At 48.2% G+C, this 24,128-nt stretch overlaps 1 protein-coding gene across 1 annotated transcript in view; it reads right to left on the reverse strand.

The window, feature by feature from the left end:
- The window catches only part of phf21b (PHD finger protein 21B), a gene marked incomplete at both ends in the record, with an annotated part of 64,246 nt that extends 41,424 nt beyond the window's left edge, over positions 1-22,822 (reverse strand). The window contains 3 exons of the mRNA XM_084447602.1: positions 22,009-22,074; positions 22,339-22,371; positions 22,769-22,822. Coding sequence (XP_084303728.1) covers positions 22,009-22,074; positions 22,339-22,371; positions 22,769-22,822 — 153 coding nt within the window. The remainder of the gene's footprint in view (positions 1-22,008; positions 22,075-22,338; positions 22,372-22,768) is intronic.
- Positions 22,823-24,128: the final 1,306 nt, after the last annotated feature.

The following is a 24,128-nucleotide window of genomic DNA, read 5'->3' on the forward strand; positions in this document are numbered from 1 at the left end:
AGATATGAAATGCTCCCTCCCTGCCTCCACTTATTTGGTATGCAGGTCTACGCGGTGACTCCTGGTCGCGCCATATCATAACAACCAATTAAATCCGTGTAGCACTTTTCATTACTGTGATAGCAAAAGGTACAGTCAAAATAATGTCCCATAGAAGACATAGAAGGGGAGGGGGGGGTATGGCAGCCATTTTGTGTTCAGTTTCATTCTAATAAATAAATAAACAAATAAAGGCCTCAAAAGGACACTAGGCTTCATATATTTTGGACAAAAGGTTGGCTAGTTTATACATACTATTTTTTGTGGGTAAATGTGTTTATTTTACAGAGAGCAAATAACTGTATTTATGTTTTCACTCCTGCTAGCCAAACTAGCCCAAGACCACACACTCCCTCAGGCTCAGAGCTAAAGACAGAACTCTCCACCATTTTGTCTTTCTTCAACATCCTGAGGGCATGGCTAGCGGCTAAGCACTTTATTTAGGCTGGCAGATCCACTGTGAGTTTTTTCTCCAGCTTTTCTCCATGCTGGGCACTGACATTGTGATGTCTCAAGAAGGAGAATTGTGTTGGGTGGTGTCAGAACTAGCCCATCTTATCCACCCGATAATCATATGAATTATTTTATCTGCAATTTATTGTGGGACGCTGTACTTGCTTCCCCTGAGACACACGTGTTATCTGTTTAGAACGTGTCCGCCCTTCACAACGAACAAGCTTATCAACAACTTTCCTCACCACACGCATCCGACTGTGCATTTGAGAAAATGTGTCTCTCTTGTGATGCCGTTTTTCTTAAAGCTTGACATTTTACTACTGTAAACGTTATTCAAATAAATTTCCCATTATGGCCGTCCTTATCGGAGGCCACAGAAACAGAAACAAAGATGCAGACAAATGCTGAAAACCAATTAAAAAATAAATGGGCATTAGTTAGAAGTGTCCCAGAGAAGGAGATAGCAGGGGGAAAATCATTGGGACTACTGCAGGTCATGCTGCTGAGCTTGTCACACCAGTTGTTGTCGTTGTTTGTTTTTGTTTTTCTTGTTGCTGCTGTTGTTGGTCTTTTCCTACATTGTCTCGGGGCTTCATTAAGACTAAATGACTAAATTAATCCAATTATTTTGACCAAGCTGAAGTGCCACTACTGCCTAAAGGGTAGTATGTTGCCAGCCTCTATGTATCCATCCCATAATACTACCCCCCTAGGCCTGCTTTGTGTGTGTGTGTGTGTGTGTGCGTGCGTGCATGCGCGGAATAGGCGGAATAGGCTTCTCATTACTCACTGGTCAGCTGAACGCGGTAGCCTCTACAGGCAGAATGATGACCGCACAGCTTTGTTTAATGAAAAATAATGACCGGCCCTCCTCAAGCCTCATACTGCACTCTAACACGAACCTGCTCCAGGCCTTCTCCCAACACCATGTACACATCACTGAAATAAGTTATAGATACAAGCCTCTACACACACACACACGCACAAACACATTTGATCTTTTCATAAAAGCAATGGTTTATCCCCTGAAGTCACCACCTCTCCTCCACGTTGGTATGCAGGAAGTGTGTGGCTCAGCCGACCTGGCCGCCGGCCTCTCAGAAAACCACAACGTCTTTATTCAACAGCAGACGTGATGCTGGGACTCTGGACTTCATTTCATGTTTTTCCTCATCTCCTCTTTAGTCCTCCGCGAAAGGGGGGGGGGGGAGCGACAACCCATACATCACAGCAGTTCCCCCGGCGGTGACATTGACCTCCGTCGCCATTCTGAGGGGTTTGCAGCGGTCGTAATCGGCGGCAGGCGCCTCCTTCACACACACACACACACACACTCACACACACACACACACAGCCGAGGCAAGGTTACGGCAGGGGCAAACATGAGTCTGCAACAGGAATGCGCCACAAGAGCGCCGGCTGAGCTCGAGGAGAGGAAGTGAACTCGTCTTAGTGTCTTTGACTCGGTTGTTGTTATTCTTCTTCTAACCCTTTGTGGTGGTTTTGATAGTGTTGTTGATGTTGTGTTTGTTTTGATAGTGTTGTTGTTGTTGTTGTGTTTGTCGTGGAGCTATAGCTGGGTAAGGTTTTTAGCGTGGTTAATGCACTGTTTCCGAGTTGGGGGAGGTGGGGGGGTGTACAGCTCATCCTAATCAACAATCGAGACTGACTGGTCTTGCCATCCACTTAAAAGATTTCAGTAATCCCTGGTGTGAGAGTGAACTAGTGGGACCTCCCATGACTCTCTGTCTACCCCCGCCCCCCCCCCCCCCCCTTCATTACCCCAGAGAGAGGGGGCCCCCACTGGGCGAGTCTAGCCTACATGACAAGGGCATGGGCTGAGGAGTCTGACTGCTTGCTATGAAGACCTGGTAGGATTAGAGCCGCGTTAGCAACGTTACCCGTTTTACCATGTAGGCTAGCAGCGTTAGCCGTGTTAGCATGTAGGCTAGCAGCGTTAGCCGTGTTAGCATGTATGCCAGCAGCGTTCACTATGTTAGCATGTAGGCTAGCAGTGTTAACCATGTTAGCATGTAGGCTAGCAGCGTTAGCCGTGTTAGTATGTAGGCCAGCAGCGTTAGCCATGTTAGCAAGTAGTCTAGCAGCGTTAGCTGTGTTAGCATGTAGGCCAGCAGCATTAGCCGGGTTAGCATGTAGGCTAGCAGCGTTAGCCACGTTAGCATGTAGGCCAGCAGCATTAGCCGTGTTAGCATGTAGGCCAGCAGCGTTAGCCATGTTAGCTTGTAGGCTAAAATATCACAGGCAGAGGGAGGAGAACCATTCTATCTCATCCCACATTGTCTCTCGCTTTCCTTTTCTGTCACCCTTGCGATTCTCTCTCCCCATCTCCCTTTCTCACTCTCTTTTTCACTTTCACTGCATCCCTTCACTCCCGTTCACCCATCACTCAAGGCGACCTTGCCAGAGAAAAACAAATTAAAGTCCCCATTCATTATGCTGCACTCTTTGTTAGTGCCTGCAGGCCTGACTGACGGCAAAAGAACAGCCCCCCTCTCTCACTTTTATATTCCTCACCCCATCCCCGGCCCACTAACACAGGCACGCACACACACACACACACACACACACAATCACTTCCAAAACCGACCATCCTCAAAATGCATGGTCCTGTCGACACCTGCAACAATTACAAACACGCAGTCGTTTCTAAGGCCGCCACCCCGGTTGGTTCTGCTACCGAGGTGGCGTTTGGGTCTCTCCAACGCTGGTAAACCGGGCCCCAGTGGTGCTGTTCACCTGAGCAACCCTTGGGCTGATGCTGTCTGTGGGCCACATCTATCTCTTTGTGTGTGTGTGTGTGTGTGTGTGTGTGTGTGTGTGTGTGTGTGTGCTGGCAGCGTTGGAGGCTCTAGTTGCTTGTCAGGGAGTGAGGAGAATGAAAACTGTCAACGCTCGTCCTCTCCATGTTTTGACACCAGTCTCCGTCCCATTGTAAATCTGGCCGAGGTGTTGCTGGAGCAGGGAGATGAATAAATCAAGTGGTCATTTCTCAGTCATGCATGTTTAATCGGAATTACTTAAAGCAAGAGGTTGGTTCAAGAGCGCTTCTTTCAGATGTCCTCCCTCAAGGTCATCCTGACACTATCTCGACTAGCAAAACAGGTTTTAAATACAGCAGGCCTACATATTTGTGAACCGGATTTTCCTGATGGGAAAATATATATTGTGACGTGGCCAGAACAACAATTTCAAATCATATGAAAACATTTGGATTTTTTTAGCAACAGATGCTTCAATCGGAAGAAAAATTTGAAATGGACTCTTATAATTATATCCAAAACATTTTCGGGCCAAATGTAATCAAACCAAAATGTCTAAAACAAATTATTGCTTTGTACCGTGGTACTGTACTTTCCGAGTGCCTGATGAAAACGTGCTTCAATCCGGGCCCGCTCTCCTGTCGTTCTCTCCTCCCCTGGCCTCCCCCTCTCCATATCCACACACACACACACACACGCTCACCGCCCGGCCGGGGCATGTCAGCCTTCGTTCCCTTTGGCTTTCACATCACAGAGTGACTGGCGCTCTCCCTGAGACCGTGCTGCACTGTGATAAGAGAGCGGAGAGTTGTGTGCAGGGCCCCGGGGCCAGGCAGATCTGTACCAGAATCAAACAGCCCCAGCTTGGAAAAGGTACTTAGTTTGCAATGGTCTATCTCTGTATGCAGACCTGCAACGGAGAGCCGGGGCGTGTGTTTGTGTGTGGGTTTGTGTGTGTGTGTCTGTGTGTGTGTGTGTGTTACTTCCCACTCCATTAGCAACTCTATTTGACGACATGCAAATATGTTTAGGAGTATCTCAGATACCACCTGTGTCTACATTTTCATGTGCTCACAAAGACGGGTCCTTTTTTAGATAACGGTAAGTGAGCGCGAGCATGTGTGCGCACGAACAGAGCTTCACCTTTAGAAGCCACGGATGTACACTCCTAGTGCTTTATTTACAGTGTGTCGCATTACCTCCTGTTTGTTTATCATCTCTCCAAGACTATTAATAGCACGGCTGCCTGATCTCTGGTTCTAGAGCAGTCTGCATACGTACCATGCCATCTTCTGGTTCTAGAGCAGTCTGCATACGTACCATGCCATCTTCTGGTTCTAGAGCAGTCTGCATACGAACCATGCCATCTTCTGGTTCTAGAGCAGTCTGCATACGAACCATGCCATCTTCTGGTTCTAGAGCAGTCTGCATACGAACCATGCCATCTTCTGGTTCTAGAGACGTCTGCATACGAACCATGCCATCTTCTGGTTCTAGAGCAGTCTGCATACGAACCATGCCATCTTCTGGTTCTAGAGATGTCTGCATACGAACCATGCCATCTTCTGGCTGCTTGGATGCAGCAGAGAGAGTCATGAGAGGCCGTGCCGGAGTAGGGGAAAAAAACAGGTTCTGAAACCGGCACAGATGAGGCTACGCTTAAAAGACGAGGACTATTACCGGCGAACTAATTTAATTTGCCGTCGAGATGTAAGTGAAACGCACATCTCACCCAGGACGTCGCGTTGGGTTCTGTCCGTGCCTAACGTGTGATATCACGCCGGTAAGCCAGGCCTGTTCCTCTGGTGAACACGCGCTGCGAACAGAAGCCATTTTGACGAGAGGCTCCGCGCTACAGAATCGTACCGCGCCGCCGTGGCGCACGGCCTCGGCCGGCGCGGCTGCCGGGTTTTAGGATCAGCCGATTGCTGGACGCTGTACGTCCCGACTCCAGACGGGTCTCAGAATCCCCTCTCCTCCTCCTCCTGCCTGCTTGTCGTCCACGGTTGCTCCTCAACCCTTCCAGTCCCCAACTGTGACTCACAGGTCGTCTCAGCCTGGCAGGAACATGTGAATGTGAACGGATATGGGTTTGTATTTTTAGGCCAGTGACTCAGAGAGGGTTAGAGACACACACACATGCGTGCGCGTCTCTCCCCCCCACTCTCACTTGATTTAATGTCTTGACAGGGTGCTTGGCGAATAATGACCTACCGTGGAGGATCTGCAGTAGAGGAGAAAGCTGCCATTCATGGCTGGATGGTGTGCTTTCATTAGCGGAGATGTAAGCAGACCTCATACTGCACGCACAACGCATGCCTCTGGCGCCCGGCAGGGAGGCTAATAAATAAGATGAGCGACCGAGCATATCTCCTCTAATATTTGTTTGGATCTGATTCACGAAGTTTGGAGAGCTGGGTACGAGAATACTAATCGTCCAGGAGACAGGAACGGGGAAAAGTGTGTGCGTGGAATAATAGCCATGGGGAACAGCAGATTAGCTCTGCCTTTGAACGCAGGGCGTGGTGTTGTCACAGAAGCAGGGTGTACTTTGTCATAGTTAGTTCCACTTCCACCTCATTACTCCAGGACCCTCTGAGCACTCACCGGCAATAACAAATCTGGATGTTAGTGCCGAATTACCAAAGTGCACAGCGTACCTGCTGTCTTTTTAAAAATGTTAACACCAAAGCGCCATCACAACTCCGCCATCAACACTTCAAAGTGCCCGCGTTTCATCATCGAGGCGAAAAACTTTGAAGTCAATCGGGAAGTCTGCCCACCAGCAGCTGACCATGGGAGGCTGTCCAGCTCCCCAAAGTCCTTAACGACATCGGGGGGGAAAAAACAGCTCACATCAACAAAGTAGAACCTCACTTCCCCCGGTGGCAACTCGATTACTGACTGCTTTGCTGCCGGCTGTCCCGAGAGACGGCGAGGCTAGTTTCGTCAACTCGCCCGCGTTTTGATCGTCTGAGTAGGGGCGCCTTCGCTACCAGCCTATGGCGCGGCGTCGGAGACTAGGTGTTCCTCGGGAGTCAAAGGCTCTGGGATATCGGGACGAGACCTCCCTCAGCCTTCCCCGCCAGTCACAGCCGCGGCGTAACGGGACACCCAGAATAGACTCTGGCGATGTGGCACCACCAATTGTGATAATTGTGACGCCTTATCACTTCCTGGCCAGAGGTCATGGGCATTACAAAAGCCGCTGGAAACTCAACGGCGGGAAATATAGCTTGTTCGGAGGAAAATGAGAAAAAAAAGGCGATTTGTTCCATTATGTCTTCGCTCTTCCTTTTTCTTAGGCGGTGTTTATGTCATCTTCCCTTTGATTAAGGCGGATTTTGAAAGATTATATTCCCCGCAAACTAGGAAGGTATTATCGGCCTTAAAGCAGCAATGCCCTGAGTCACGCTGGAGATCTGTGGGTGAGATCAGATCGAGGGGGGGGCAGGATTAGACACACAGAGGCGTAGACCTTGACAGCTCATCACAGCTTAACGACTGCTGATGATCCCCCAAGACACCGACGCCATCCCTCTGTCCGTAAACACGCGGACCCTGGACCCTCCTGCCACCCCCCCAACGTGACGCCGACTTGAAAGAATGGGCTGCAAGCGAAGAGTTCAGGCCTGACTCAGTAATGAGGTACAGAAACGCAAACACGGCGACCATTTTAGATCTCAGGAGCGGTACGGGGAAGATGTCTGCCGAGAATCTTTAAACACACGGGGTCTGTGGGCAGAAACACACAGGAAGCACAGTGAACACAGGAAGTCGCCCGCACACCCAGCCGCCTCCCGCCCTGCCCCCCGCCGCACCCCGCCCATCCTCCCGTGTACCGCGGACTACGACGACGACGGGGGAGCGCTTAGTAAAATCAGGACAACTCCTGGGCCTCAGCGCAAACAAAAGCATCGCTCCCCACCTCTCCTGGTCCACCACCAGTTCCACTGTGTGTGTGTGTGTGTGTGTGAGCATGCCTCTACAACTCCCCCCCCCCCCCCCCCCTCTCCCTCCCCGTGCTCTTTGGGAAGGCCCACCCCCTACAGCTTCCGGCATCCAGAGATAAGGTTCCTGGCTCCGTGACTCCGGGAGCCAGATCCTCTGTGATCCGTGCCCATGGCGTGATGTACTGTATCAGTGACTTTGGGGCTGGTCTGGGCCGCGCTAAAAGCAGATCCCTCCACGTCCCCGTAGTCCATAACCAACGACGGGGGGACGTTCCATCTGTATCAGGTGTCCGTAATTGAGGTTATAAAGGGAACGCATGTTCCTTTAAGAGCCTTTTTTTTAACCCTCCGTACTGGGAATCTGAGGGGGTCATTAGCATGCACTGAGATGTGCTTTTTAGAAGTGTCTCTTGTATCATGGCGTGCGTGCGTGCGCGGGGTAATGCATTTCCTGACCCCGTGACCTTTCCCCCAGAGGATGGCGGACGGCTTCTTCAGATGACACGCATCATCGGCCTAACGTGCGGACACTCAGCAGCTCCGGGCTTAGGGGGTGTCACTCTCAAACACACACGGGCACACGCGCACGTACGCGCGCCACACCTCGACCCGTAACAAAAGGACTGATCGGATTGATAACTCCGCCCAGCGTTCCCTGGAGCTCACCGCCCTGCTCCAGGGATAAAGCACTTGACAACCAGGGGGACAGTGGCAGAGTTTCTCTACCTCGCCCGGGCTGGTGGAGCTCCTAGACCGGGCGCAAGAGGCTGGCGTAGCCCGCTAATTCACCCAGACAGGAGTGGCATTTGTCAGCTTGGCAGCGCCAGGGGAAGAGGGTGAAGAGCCAGTGGTAATGCCGGACTACAATCTAATTCTGACGCCTCTGCACTTTTTAAAATTCTCAGCCGTGGCCGAGCTCTGTACGAAAGGTCCCAGCGTGCCATCTCTGCTGTCCGATCTCCAGCTCCCCGTTGACCTATTAAAAGTCACCGACGCCAGAGGCATCATTTACATATCTTTCCCCTGAAACATAAATCACTTATTGTTGTTGTTTGTTATCATGCAGGCTGGAGACAGAGAGACCTGATGAAAAGGGCTGTCAGTGGTCTTAAGGTACGAGCCCCACCTGATCCATTTTTCAAAGGGTCTTTGAAGTCACCCTGGTTGAATACAAAGAGCCCCACTTAGTTTCAAGGCGGAGCCTCTTACCTTGTAAGGGCGCCACGAGGAGACTCAATAATACCCACAAAAAGCAGAGTTGTGGGATGTCGGTCTTGAAGGAATATGTAAATTGAGAGTTGGGGGAGAAGGCGTGTCCAGGAGAAGACCGCTCCCCCAAAAAGGGCCTCAGAGGAGCCATCTGTAGCATCTGTGTATTCAGAAAAATCGTATTAATTGAACCACTATGCTTCCCCTGAAGTTAGGTCCTTCAGCTACTGTGACTCTTTCCGACGAGCATGACAGCTCGAAGTGCCACAGAACCTTTTACACCAAGCGTGCTTCAATTAAATCAAAAAACAACATGTCCGTAACACAGTCTCATCATAATCAAGAACTAATGTCGTCTGTGGAGGTAAAGGCCAAACAAGATATGAAAATGGTTTCCATAACAAAGAATAATCAGGCTAACAGTGTGATGTTTCTCAGTCGGTCTATAATTGACCTCTTTCTGACGTCTCTAGCTGGCTGAGTGTGTCCTTTGTTTGTTACTGAGAGCAGAAAAGCCTTGACGAGCACTTCCTCACCCACATACAGACGAGAGACAGAGAGAGAGGTCGGAGATGGGGGGAGAGAGAGAGAGGTGCTAAGAAAGAAAGATACAACATAACGTCTCTCCCTCACCCTCCACACCAAACTGCAGTCGGTAAAAAGGTGCTCTCAATATTTTACTTGTATACAGCAAAGCATTCTGACAAACATGGTTTAGTCAACACAGTTGTTGACTAAACCACACACTGTTTTCCTTATACCTGTGTTGCCTCCCTTATAATGATTACTCGAATAACTCACTAGACACCTTAATTATAATCTACTGCTAACGAACCCAGAAGTGGAATGGGAAGAGTAAAACAATTAATAATTCACAGGGTAGTTTCCACCATTTCTTAATGGCAATGACACCCTTGGCCTTTACACAATTAGAGCTCCCCTGAACCAATCTGAGATCTGAGGTCAGGATACGCAGAGGTGCTGATTCAGCTGTTTTCGCGTGATGATGGCGGTGGGCCGGCGTTTTGGGGGGGGGGGGGGGGGGGTGTTAATAAGCGGCCCTGCGGCGGGTGCGGAGGCGTGGTCTATCTGTAATCACGCCGCCGGGGTTTTCTTCATCTGCGGTAATTGTTTCTTCCTCCGCCCACCCTCACGCCACGCCAACCCACACCCCCAATATCAGCCCACACCCCCAATATCAGCCCACACCCCCAATATCAGCACATCACCCTCAATATCAGCACATCATCATATTCCAGCAAAGTGTGACAGTTTGGGCTTCGGATGATTTTTCAATTCAATCGTGCAAGAAATGGATTCTCAGTCCCCATTGGTGCTCACTTATCTGGCCCCCGGGTGATTACTGTTTTTTTGCTTCCCTCTGGAATATGTAGAGAGTGGGTCGTATGCCCACCTCCCTTGTTCTCTGTAAAGTGCATTGTGTTGCCTCTGGGTATGAAATGCGCTATACAAATAAAGCTTTGATTGATTGATTGATTGATTGATTGATAGTCCCCTACCTCCTCCTCGGTAGTCCCCTAGCTGGGGGAGGAGAGGTGCGCTGGGAGTGGAGGAGAGGGAGGGAGGGAGGGAGGGAGGGAGGGAGGGAGGGAGGGAGGGAGGGAGAGGGCCGGGGGTTACACCAGACACCCTGATGAAGCCATCTTTAAAAAGTGTCGCCCCATCCGCCTAATCGACTAATCCCATTGGTGGAAGAATGGTGTGTGATCCTGTTACTCCCTCAGCGAGACAGGCGGCCCGACGGCCAGAGAGAGAGAGGCCCGTGTGACTGGTGCTCCGGCAGGAGAACGGAGCAGACATGGGAGACTTAGCCTCGTGAGACCATCCTAATTTCTAGAGCTCCCGTTGCGTTTCTCTTGCAAATCAGTCCGGACACTCTCCACTTTTGTGTTTGCGCCAGATCGGAAAAACGGATCTCGCCGATCGGCGTTGGTTCTGAGGGATCTGAAATACAAACAGCGACGCCGGGCGCGTTTAGGTGCGACGACGGCAAAGAAAGCAAGTTAGCGCGTGATAGACGGTGATAGATAGAGGGCTCCTCCAATCACCCGCCAAGTATTTTTGGAAGTGCCTGCCCTTTTCCAAACAGTTTCCAACAGAGAGTTCCCAGATGGTTGTGGAGGTGGCGCTAAATGAGTTTCTGCTGTTGTTCGCCAAAGCTGAGCTGTAGATTCCCCCATCGCCATCTTCCCACTCCATGTTTAATGGGGACGACCTCTTTATTAGGAGGATGAATAAAAGATTAGAGAGAAGCTCCCGTCACATAGAGACTGGCTGTTCTGGGTTAGCATCAGACTCTGTGTGCCAGAAACTTTTCAAGCTTGTGCCAATTCAGATTTTTTTGACACTAATAATAAAATGCATCTTGCAAGCTCCTCTCAGTTTGGCGGAGTTGAGATGCTTCATTTCAGGGACGCACACACATACACGAACACTGGTCTTGTCTGACGGAAAATGATGCAAATTAAGCTTGGGAAGACCGCGACCAGGACGACTTAAAATGCCAATGAGAAGCCGTCAAACGGAGCAGGTGAAAGTACCACACTATAGTTCGTCTTCCCTGTAATCTAACACAAGTCTAACCAGTTCACACTGGAAGCGTGAAGGGCTTCCCTGTCATGCGCGTGTAGTACACCGACCCCGGGGCCTCATGCCGCTGACATTTCCCGACTGCAGTCTCAGCTCTCCCCCTCTCCCTGCCTCCCTCCTTCTCTCCCTCTCTCCCTCCCTGGCTCAGACAGATGGAGGTGAACTGGGTTAGCAGAGCTGCATGCTGGTACCTCTTACCTGGTAGGATCATGTAAGAACCCTACATACTGTACTATATAGTCCACTTCAGGTGAGGCACTGGGAGATGATGATGGCCCATGGCCCAAACCAGCTCCTTAAGGTTGTCTGTGTCTGTGTAATAACCCTGTTATTAACAAAAGCACTGTATATAACCCTGTTATTAACAAAAGCACTGCAAAGCCAATGTGAATAGTTTTTATGTTCTGCTTGTGTAAGCAAAGTCGGATTTCAACCCTCCTTTACCCTCTGAGTTTGAATTTGTAAAACAGAAGAAAAGATTCACCGGTGGATTTCTGCTAAATGATGCAAAGTTCCTGTGACATAACAAGCCCAAGTGGGTCGCCGGGGCCCTCTCTGTCTCTCCCACTACACTTTCCGTCTGAACTCAAAACGTTTCCCTTTTGGAAGCGCTGCAAGAAGACGCCTCAGATGTTGTCATCGCGGTTACTGTCATCGTAATCCACAGAGAGAGAGAGAGAGAGAGAGACAGAGAGAGAAAGAGAGAGAGAGAGGGCGATTGTGGAGTCGAGGCTGGAGCGAATTAGGCTCAGCTTTTGTTGATGAAGTGGCTCTTTTTTGGCCCTTTTTTTGTCTGACACAGCAGTCGCGTCGGCCAGAGGGCCGCTGACCACGGGCCGCCGAACCACCGACCTACCGACCAACTGGGCATTATCAACACAGAGACGAGATGGAAAACCTTATCAGGAGGGGGGAGGGGGAGGGGGGCGCGGGGCTGCCATTCCAAACGCTTTGCCCTTTAAAAGAGGACTTGATTGTAATCTCTGCCAAAAGTGCCTCCCAGCCCGTCGCTAAACACCGCCGCCGGACGGGTTGTGCCGCCCACTAGCGCCTCTGCTCTCGCGCTCCGGCGCCATCGCTAGATCGCGCTCACCTGTTTAGAAAGGAGATGCACTTGTGAGTTCTGGCGAGTAGCAGCGCACTGACTACCTACGCTAAATGCAATTATTGCAAGTCTTTTTGCATGAAAGCGTCTGCTAAACGACCGTAATGGTAATGTAACATAATGCATTCTTTTCTTTATTTTTTAGGAATTTGTTTTGGTTGGCATCCCCGGGAGTGAACACAGTTAGTTTGTCCTGTTTGTTTCAGCAGAGGTTGACGCCAAGGACAAGGCCGGCCCCTGTCCCCTCTCATAGCTGATGTCTGCTAGGCAGCAGTCACGCAGGCGGCAGCTGAATCCAAGCTCGCCAGACCTTGGGTTATGGGCGGCCTTACTCACGTACACAGGTTGCTTGTGTATTCCGGAATGAGCTTTTTACAACATTCCCTCCAATGGAAGTGTTACTGGTCGAGTCTGCCCCACTCTGTAGTCAAAACAGAGCATGGTGGAGACAGATAGAGGAGGCTGAAAAGGCAAAGCGAATGGATTTGACCTGGTAGGCAGCACACGTGCACACACACACACACGCACACACACACACACACACAGGTGGATAGACTGCGATAGAATGCGTTGCTACGATACAGGGGTTGAAAAAAAACAACTTGCGGTAGTTGATTAAGGGAGAAGCTTGTGAATGAGGGAGTCTGGGCCCATCCACAGAGGAGTGTCACACAGGCTTTTGTCCCCCGCGCTCATAATTACATCCGGATGTGTAGCAGGCTGCTCCCCATTCAGACCTGACACTGTAAATGTACTGCTCTCTGAGTGGCTGGCACTTGCACACACACTCACGCACACACACACACACACACACACACACACACACACAGACACACACAGACACACACGGGCACTCCCTGATAGCTCTCTTTCTCTCCTTCTCTTTCACTTTTGCTCTCTTTCACACTCACACACACACACACACAAACACACACACACACACACACACACACACATGCAGTGGCCAGGTTTTGCGTCCAGCCCTACGCTACTTGCTGTGCTTGGAGCCAGTTGACCAATGGGGGTTGGTACAGTACCTGTAGCTCTCAGTAATGGTATCACTGGGAAACCTGTCGACTTTGCACCAAGAAGAACATCAATACACAATGTCCATGATATTGAGAACCGTTGCCATAGGTTACAGTCAGTTCCGTGAATGAGATCTGGTTGAACTTTGTAAATATCAAATTTGCCAATATAATTGATTAGAACTTTCATTTTCCAGCAACAAGCACAGGTATGGGATTTCACTGCTGGAGAAAATAAATGTTAACCCCACTAAATGACAGTGAAAAGCATTGATTCATGTGAAACTATGAAAATTAATCTCAACCATGCTGTAGAACAGTGTGAAATTGAGTCATTGAGTGAGCTAATGCTAAAACTGAATATCATATAGCACCACAGAGCTTCGAAAAAGCTCGTTTGAAACAGGATACTCAAATGTATCCCACAATGGCAGCATTTTGTAACCATACATCAACAAATGTGTATTCAAATGAGGAGAATTAGTGAGCTACACAGACACAATTTTGGAAATTATCAAGGCAACTTCCAAAGCCTTTTGAATGTGAAATCAAAGAACTGCTTCCCCTTGAGTATATGTCTCTCTTTTCCATAGAAGGGAATACAAGACAATCTGGCTGTGTGGAAGGATATTCTTACCTGCTTGTACCTTGAAAAGTCAATAATTCCCTGGCTAATACTAATCAAACCCTGTCCAGGGATGTCTCATTTCACTACTTCTCTTTTTTCCCTTCTATGCACTGCCTGTTGTTTAGGGTAGGACTGTGTTTGTTGTTTAGGGTAGACTGTGTTGTTGTTTAGGGTAGGACTGTGTTTGTTGTTTAGGGTAGGACTGTGTTTGTTGTTTAGGGTAGACTGTGTTGTTGTTTAGGGTAGGACTGTGTTGTTGTTTAGGGTAGGACTGTGTTTGTTGTTTAGGGTAGGACTGTGTTCTTATTTAGGGTAGGACTTTGTTTGTTGTTTAGGGTAGGACTTTGTTGTTTAGGGTAGGACTGTGTTTGATGTTTAGGGTAGGACTGTGTTTGTTGTTTAGGGTAGAGCGTGTTGTTGTTTAGGGTAGATTGTGTTGTTGTTTAGGGTAGGACTGTGTTGTTATCATAATCACCGCAGCTGCTCTGAAAAAACAGAAAAACATACACCCAACTGATGCCAATTAAACACCTCCTCTTGCTTTTTTTGGAGGATGTGGGGGCATCAGTAGTTTGGTCTGTGCCATTTGTGTGCATAGATATGAAATCATATTGAAGTTGGCACGCTCCACATTGTGGCTCGTTTGGTAGTATTTTTTGATCTTGTGGGTTGTCAGAATGTTTGCAGAACGTTTGGACGGGACATCAGCTTTGGTCTCAGAGAGAGAAAGAGAGAGAGAGAGAGAGAGAGCTTTCTATCCCCTCATCCTCTTACTCTGAGGTCAGGGCGTGTCATCGGCAGAGCGGACGCCTTTCGCAGAACCAGACACCCTTCAGCCTGAGCGCGTCCTCTCTCTCTCTCTTTCTCTCTCTCTCTCTCTCTTCCTCTCTCTTTCTCTCTCTCTCTCTCTCTCTCTCTCTCTCGCCATATCTCTCCCGGTGGTCTGCATCTCACCCGATTCGGGGATCATCGTGTTCTAAATCTTCTTTTCTCCCACAGCGCAGCTCTCAAGGACACTTTCCTCAGCGGCACCCCGTGACCACCCGGAGCACTTTCAACGGAAAACTTTTCACCCCCTCCTTTAACAGCGTATTTCTTAGTTATAGAGAGGACATGGAACTTCATGACCTGTGTCTCACGTAAAATACAGAGAACATCAAAGATGGTGCCCTTCTACTGTGCGCGCCCGGGGGGAGGTGCTGAGGCCTCCATCGCCGTCCCCGGCCAGTGAGCAGCTAGGTGCCAGAGTGAGGGAGCCATTTTACTTCTGAGCACTGTTTCGCAAAAAGGAGAAAAAAAAAGTCCAATTACCCAGTCGAAGCTAACTCCCCTCCTCCAACCCCCGCCTCCCTCTACTCAGTCTCTTTCCACCGGTTTACGCCTTTAATAATCCTGTTTACCTCTTTCTGAGCCATAAACGATGGATAGAACAGTAGTCATTCACCGCCTATTTCCTGAATCTGTGCATGAGGGCTGGGAATGGAAGTTATGCCAAACATGACCCTGTTCTGGGGAATGTTATTTGGATGTTGGATGACTTATTTTTGTCTGGGCTTTAGGAGAGAGAGAGAGAGAGAGAGAGTGAGGGAGAGAGAGAGAGAGAGTGAGGGAGAGGGAGAGAGAGAGAGAGAGAGAGAGAGAGAGAGAGTCAGTAGTACCCCTGCTCCCCGGAAACGACTAGCCTGCTGGTTGGCGCGCGCCTCTCGCCGACCGAGGCAGGGGCGGGGCCTGCCGTCATTAGGAGCGGTGTGCTTAGGCCCACGCCAAGTGCTTCCCACTTGTTCACCTGCCCCCACCCCCCCCACGCTCTCGTCATCCTCTATTTCAAAACGCCGAGGTCTTTAGCGAACACGTGCTCCGCCTCAACGTCTTGGAACGAACCGTTCTCTCTTCTCGCCAGCTGCCACATCTTTGACCTTTCATTTGCGGCGGCACTCGGGAGTGACCGTTAACTCCATGTGCGCTCCTAAAATGTCTTTTTTTTTTGCTCCGCGGCTAATGACTGTACACGCCTCCGAAGCGGTCCCAGTCCGGCGGGATATTGGACCAGCGGGGGCGTTGCGGCCCAGAGGAGGCGTTACTCAAGACGGTCCAATCTGTGGGACGGACAGATGGACGGACTCCCTCCTGCCCACCTGGCCTCCCCCGCTCTGCACCGTGGGAGCGGTGGAGCGACGCCCCGTCGGGGGAGGAGTCAAGGCGGAGTTTTCAGTGACGGTGCTCTTAATTACTAGTAGGAGAGGGGGGGGGACTTCTGCAGGGCTTCCAGTGGTGATTAAAGGCAATGTTCAAACAAAAGGGGTCCGATTCGCCGTTGCCTGAAGTACACGGGGACAAAAGCAGGGAGATTTACGCTCCTGGGAGATTTAGCAGGGGAACTGCCACTACTCTCTAGTGATGTGTGGGTGCCCTCTATATGCCCCCTGCCTTCCCCAACACCCTCCAATAAGCATGCGCACACACACACACGCAGGCGCGCACACACACACACACACAGACTGTCCTTCCCTCTGCTCTCTAGCTCATTTATATGCCTGTAACTGCCAGGCCTGTGGGCACGTGATAAAACCTGGGAGTGTGGCTTTTCCCCCAAGCCAGGAAGCCTCACTGCTTCCAAGGCTGTGCCTCCCACTGGAGGCCCAGGCTGTGTCCTTGGGTAGGCCCTGCAGGCTGATCTCTTATGCGGCATTATATACCTTCAACCCCCATGCCTCGGAGCAGCCGTAGGGGAGGATATTCTGATGAGGCATGTGTTGGAGAGCTTGATTTTTCAGCATACCTCCCCCTTTGAAACAAGCCCGACCGAAGAACAAAATGCTACATTTGAATTGGAAAAATTCAAAAACGGCTAAAAACTAAAAGCAGCCTTGTGGAAACAGAGTAGCCCACAGTCACTGCTCCTGTGTAAAACCTCTGGTAAGTCTGAAAGACCCCAAACCTTCCCTCTGGCTTAATGGCCCTGCAGCTGCCTGTAATGAGTCGTCTTGGGATTAGCCCGAGTTTAGTCCGAGCGCTGGGAAAGTTCCGCTCACCTGCCACAACAGGCATTCTCCACGACCTCCTACCGCAGGCTGGGGGTGGGGGGGGGGGCTCGCGGCCGGGGGGAGGGGGGGGCTCGCTGGCTACCACTCCCCAAACTCTTTAGCCCCTTGCAGAAAAGGGGTATGTGTAGGAGGGGAGGGGGTCGGAAACAGCAGTATCCCTACCTCCCACTGGGGACAAAGAACAGCTTCCCCAGTCCTTCTCCGATGTCCAATTACCGAGCAAAGCCCATGTACAGCGGCGTCGTTATAGCAGCGCGGGCAGGGAACAGATGACCCAAGGTGACTTAATATATGTGCGGAGTGGAATTTGCAAGGAACAGTAAGTAAAAATGTGAAATATTCCTACAAATGTCTTTCTATGACACAATCTGTTAATATAAAAACATAGGTTAGGTTGTGCGATGCCATGGCTTTTTTTGCATGGATTGAGATGGTTATGGTTTGTCACAGAAGAAAGTGATCAAGGTTTTCTCACTGTGTTCTTATTTCCATCGCCTGGAGACTTCCCAGCTGTTTATTATTTTGAGACATCTGCATCCCAAAACTGTCCACAGACTGTTTCTGATTGGAAGCTTTTAGGTGCAGTTTTCATTGGGTATCAACGCGTATTGACAGTGGTTAAATGGTAAAAAACTGCACTTATATAGCGCTTTTATCCAAAGCGCTCTACAATGAAGGCCTCTCATTCACCCATTCACACACACATTCACACATCAATGGCGGCAGCTGCCATGCAAGGTGCTAGCCTGCTTATTGGGAGCAATTTGGGGTTCAGCGTCTTGCCCAAGGACACTTCGACATGTGGGCGGGGGGAGCCCGGATTCGAACCGCCGACCCTACGATCATTGGACAACCCGCTCTACCTCCTGAGCCACAGCCACTCCTCCAGCCTGGCCCTTTGCACTGCCTGGGATATGGGCAGGCGAACAGAGCAGTGCGAAGTCCGCCCCCTGATAGGTTAACCCCTGAACTCTGACCCCCGCTGGGCTGCCGCTGGCAGTCGCGTCCCACCCTGGCAGCAGGAGGGGGCTCAGCCCCACAGGACCGGGGAACAGATTTCCCAGCATGCTCCTGGCTCCAGGCCCTTCCTATCCCAGCCACAGCTCCACGATGCGGCTGCCAAAACGTCTAATCCGAGGCCCAACTAAAACAATCATAATGGCTACTGATGGACACCACTTCAGATGTTTGCGGACTCTTGGCTATTCTTGAACAGAAGGGGCATTACTCTGTGGACTTGAGAGTCAATTGCTGTGAAGCTCAAGACACAGTTGTTATTATTAATATGTAATAACCATAACAAGCGCACTACTGTAGCCTATGCAAAAGTTGTTTTTTCTCTATGTAGATGAACGTGCTGTCACTGGCTATCTCAGAGACAGAAGTCTATATCTGAGTGGGCTGTTCCTAAAAGCATCTGTAATGTCCTGCAGGCCTGACTGACAATGAGTCTTGAGGACTCAGCCAGGCATGAACACACTGTTGCTCGCTATGACACAGCCAATAAAAAACATTTACCAGTTTGATCACAGGGCGCCGTGTGATCACTCTGGTCCAGCCGGACCCTCCGAGCGGACCTGTCCGTCTCTACCTCTACCTCCACCAATCACAGCTACCCTGAAAGGGGCTGCCACAGGTGAATTCGACCAATCGGACGGGTGCTTTCCGCAGGCCGCGCTTGCCTGTGCAAACAGATCTGGGCAGATCTCTCCTGACAGGGTGCTGAATTGCTGTAGAGCAAACCGACACCGCTCGCCCTCCCGCCTGCCTTAACACACTCTCACAGAGGCTTGTTTCACTCGCCTGGTGAACATCCTGCTCCATCCATCCATCCATCCATCCAACCCTCCATCCATCCATCCAACCCTCCATCCATACATTCATCCATCCATCCATCCATACATACATACATACATACATACATACATCCATCCATCCATCCATCCATCCATCCATCCATCCATCCATCCATCCATCCAACCCTCCATCCATACATTCATCCATACATACATACATACATACATACATACATACATACATACATACATACATACATACATACATACATACATACATACATACATACATCCATACATACCTTCATCCATCCATCCATACATCCATACATACATACCTTCATCTATCCATCCATCCATCCATCCATACATACATACCTTCATCCATCCATCCATACAGTACATCCATCCATACACACATACATACATTGATTGCCCTTGCATCTCGAACTGTACCTCCCCATGCTCTAACCCATACCCCTTTATTTCTCACATCCCTCTGCCTATTTCAACACCCCCCCCCCCACCTCTCTCTCTCTCTCTCTCTACTGGTTTATTTACCACTGCCTCTTCTGTGTGACTCTAAGCGCTGACATCACTCCAGTAAATCTTCCAACAGTGCATCTGACCCCACTCCTTCACTCCCTCCTTCACTCACTCTCAAAACACACGTCAATTTACAAACCCTCCTCAACCACATTGCGATTACGAAATAAATAAATCAAAACAACCTCCACAGAACAGGGTAATAGCAATGCTCTGACTTTAGCAGCAGTGTTCATGTACTGTAGCCCTGTAACACCCACCATCCCCAAATCTGCAGACCGTGGTGTTAATTAAGCATACTACTCCAAACAGTAGCATGAGTAAGAGGCGAGGTACAAGTAAATAAGTGATTGAAGCAGAGGTGATCCCTTGTGCCGCCAGCCTGGGGACCGGGAGAGAGGGACTTAATGAGGAAGAGATTTCCACATTTAAAAAGGGGAAGGAGAATGAGTGCTTCTGGTTACAAAAGCTCCCGCCCAAAGGACTTCACAAATTGGTCTTATCAAATGGAGTCAGGGTTGGGGCTTCATTACTGCTGTCCTCCATTCACACCAACCAACCCAGTTTACTAGTTCTACAGAAGAGTGCAACATGTTCTGATCGGTACCGGTCTACGACGGGTGAGCGGGTTTGTGACCAAACGAAAACCGTAATAGAATCTACACAACCTACCAGTGCAGAGTGATCTGATGATGCAACAGGGCGTAAGTTAGCCAAAATGAAAAATAATAACAATCCATCAATCATATTTCTAAAGTTCGTATCACAAAGTTCTACTGCAATGTAAATGTGCAGCTTTCATGCTGTGGGTTACTTAGTGCTGAAAGTAACACAACGTCAGACTGACAGATCATTGAAGCACACATCCATTTTGATTTGTTATGAGTTCTGTTGCCACTGGTTTTTACCATTTTTTCTCTTTACAGCCACATAATCAACGTGTATAGGCTATAGTAATAACACAAAGGCAAACTACCATTTCCTTTGAATGAATTTAAAACTTGTCTACTAGATTAAATAACTGACATTAAATCATCAATGTAGGCCTATGCCCTCTGTGAGTAGTGCAATGCAATAAGGAAGCAAACAGAATGTGTGGTCTAATCTTAAGTAATCAAATAAAGTAATTATGACTAATTCTAACTAAGGGAAATGCAGGACAAGGTTGGGTGTAGAGTTAATGTACTGTTTTGACCCCCCCATAGTAATACAGTAAATTGACTAAATAAAATTAGTAGATCAGACAATGATACATTGCTTGCCTTTTATGTCAAGTTAGTTCTAACAGTTATTATTAAATGTCTATATAGGCCTACAACTTTACTTAAAAAATACACCATATTTTTTGTTTTTGTTTAGCACAACTAAGTAAGCAAAGCTCTGTATGCTTCAGGTGATGTGTTAGTAGTGATCTACAAAGTGGATCATGAAGAGAAACAAGATGGCAAAGGAGAACTTGCTTGCAGCATCTTGCTAGGAGAGCAGGGGAAACTAGAGGTCATATTTGCAAATAAAAGGAACAGAATCGTCTCTAGCCGGTGATTAAACATCCCTCTGTGCAATGCTGACTCGGGCTTTCTCTCTCCTTTTCTACCTCCCATCCCCCTCCTCCAAAAACAGCATCAAAGCAATCAAAATGGTAATGTTAGGCATGAATGGGGCCCATCCCCCTCCACGAAACTCTGCAGACTTTTTCTCCATGTTAGGAGGAAACCAACACCCCTTCTCTCAAAATGGAAGCTTCCACTACCAAACTGAAGCGCTTTAGCAACACACTACAAAATATAGAAAGGTTAGCCTCCAGAAATAGAATTGAACTGCTTGAGACTAAATCGGTTCCGTCGAAATAATGTTCGCTACTCATTAATAGCAATTTCATAGCGAACGGAGAAAAAATCAAGGCGCGCTTCCAAGTGTTGAAAACTGCATTCCATAAGGAACGGGATCGATTAAACTTAAGCAAATTTAAAATAACAAAACGACCAATAAAGCACAAACATCGATCGATTCGACTCATAGTGCTATATTGCCCTAAATGACGATTTCATGGGACTAGTTTGTCTGCCTTAGTAGCTTGGTTAACTTCCCAGAATCGAGGCACTGTAGCTCCAGCATTGTGACTTTCAGCTCTATGGCATCTGTGGTGCTGAAAGGATAGCTCCCTCTGCTCTTACCTCGGAGCTGTTCTTTCACAAAGTGCTGCCACTAACCCTTCAAAATAACAACTGGGCCGATGTGCAAATGAGTTTAAATCACTTATTGGTACTCTAAAGTTAATCTTTGACACCGTTTGATACAAGATAGTAAAAAAGTGAGAGTGTAAGCGTGGTCGAATCAAAATGCAACCTTATCGTCATGTGACCAAGAAGAAATAATATCTCAAGACAAGCTATAGCCTAAAGTAACAAATCAAGTCCGTTTAGGACAGAAAATAAACTTAACATCCGTTTCAATGCACAATAATGACTACACGATGGTAAAAACTTGACACATGATGCCTAGAAAAGTAAGCTACCGGATACTTCTGCATCTTCCTATTAGGCTACTCTCCAGAAACATGTCGACCTACTCAAAATGGACGCTAAATTTTTCAACATTTCATGTTACACAACTTAAGAGTATCGGGGCGAGATCTATGTAAGGGAACCTGCCACACTAGACCTAACACAAAATAAATACTAATATCCTACTTTTGGACCGTTTGTCAAAAACGTTTTCAACATGGCAAGCCTGGAGATCTATCACAACACAAGGATACGCCGTGACATCAGAAATATTAATTCATAATAAACCAAAATATGTATTGGATCTTACTTGTTTTTCGCTTAGGGCTGTTATTCTTGTTTGCCTTTCGTGTAGTTGTTTCTTAAGCTCTCCATCCTACAATTGAACAAAACATTATCAGTATAATTGTAGATTAAAAGGGACCATAACACCAAGTGAAACAATGTCGACACAAATAAAACTTATGGCCATATGCTGCCCTTTTCAGCAAAGTCATGTTGAGGACAAACGGAGAAACGCTGCTAAGTAAATGGGGTTAACGATTGAGATTTATGCTGATAAAGTTTTTCGTAGCCTACACTCCCAATTCAACTGCCTGATCTTGTGGGCGACTACAATGTTCCAGAAATAGACATTTACCTGTGGGTCTTGCTTCATCTGTGCAACTAGTTTCTAAACGAAGATGAGAACGAAAAAGGAATAACAAAAGTGTTTCAAGTTAGTATCTAAGGGAGGAACAAAGCGGTGAGCATACACCGAGTCAGTTTCTTGCACCTCATAAATATTCAGGTCGCGTCCTGTTCGCCACACAGCACCGCCGCATTATTTCCAAATTCTTGTTGCTCGAAAAAGACCTACGACAATATCAAAGTACTCTAAAAAGTAAACTAATCACATTTGAAAGTGAACGTTATGGCGTCACCCGACACATCAGAGAAACATTGTATCGCATACTTATTTCCTCAGAATGTAAACCTCTCACGTTGCATCCCCCTGATTTTTTCCTACAGCTCTCACTTGCTTAGCCCATAAGAGCAATAAGGGTAGAATAACACGATGTTTCATTTACCTGATGACATTGGATTTCTACTTTCAACGCCTCTTGCAGGCCTTGTAGTTCCATTTTCCGACTTCAAAAGCACTTTTCTCCCACTTTCGATGTAATCAATGCGAAGTTTAAGTGAATTAAAGATTTTTAAAAAGCGACAATAACAGTCGAAAGAAGAACTACTCGGGCTGCAAAGCAAGTTCTCGCTTCTTTGCTGGGTATAGGACTCATCACCCACTTTACGCCAGTGAGCAAAGTGCTCCAAAGCCCGCTGAAAGATTCCAGCACCTGGACAGGTCCACTTCAAATAGAATACCGCATCGACGCATACGACCAAAACGACCGCTATCTATTTCTTTCGGTTATTTTGAGTTGAATAGAGGGGACTATATTTTGTCCGAGTCCGCGGCTTGATTTCACTTTGCCTGGGGAAAAGTTGCGCTTCGGCTGTCAATGCTAATTCGAAAGTTCCCGGATGGAGCAGTGAAAGAACAGAACTCTCCCCTCGTCTGTCTTTCTCTCCCCCTCTGTCACACAAGCATGCGCTCAGTCATGCGCACTCTCTGAAAAACACTCAGACAACAGTCTACTATTGCATGAATAACTACTCTACAAGTATCCTGCAATCCCACAAATCTACAGAAATGATGTAGTTCATGCTGAAATAGCGGTCTCATATTGGACAGTAAAGTAGGCTATAGCTACACTGGCCTATTGCCCTCTGAACATTGTCATATACATTATTTAATTATTTTACTCATAATGTTAGGCTATATTTTATGAAAGTTAAACATGAGTAACCTTTTAGCAAAGTTAGCCTAGTAGGCTAGGCTATATAGCCTAAATCATAAGGCGCAATCAACCAAACATAAACAATCTAGGCTATATAAAATGTATAGCCTATATTTAGCAAGCGATAGCTTAATAAACTAACTAATGAGCAGACTGAATCTAAATAGAAACAAGACGGTAGCCCGTGTCATGTTGTCCTTGGGAACAGCTCAAAACAGCAAGTGTGATGTGACGTTTGTTCGCACAAATAAACTACATTATTTTATTTTTTCCCCCAATCTGACGCCCCTCTCACCCTGTGCTCACGGATTTGTTTCCCCCCTCCCCCTCCTGCATCCGCCCTCCTTCAAGGCACACAAGTCAAGTCGCAATTGGAGATTTTCTTGTGTGTGTTGTGCGATGGGGGTGCGACGGCAGCCAACCAGGAGTTGCGACTCGAGCCGCGATGATGAAGAGCGAATCAGCGCTCCGGAGTGGGTCGGGCATAGGGAGGATGTGAGTTGAGAGTTGATGTGAAAGAGAGATAGCATTGCTGTGCATTTCCTATCAACTCTGTGAAAAATTCAGGAGTGTGGTTGTCTAGCCTGCT

Source organism: Borostomias antarcticus (genome assembly GCF_949987555.1).
Source record: "Borostomias antarcticus genome assembly, chromosome: 13".
Lineage (NCBI taxonomy): Eukaryota > Metazoa > Chordata > Actinopteri > Stomiiformes > Stomiidae > Borostomias > Borostomias antarcticus.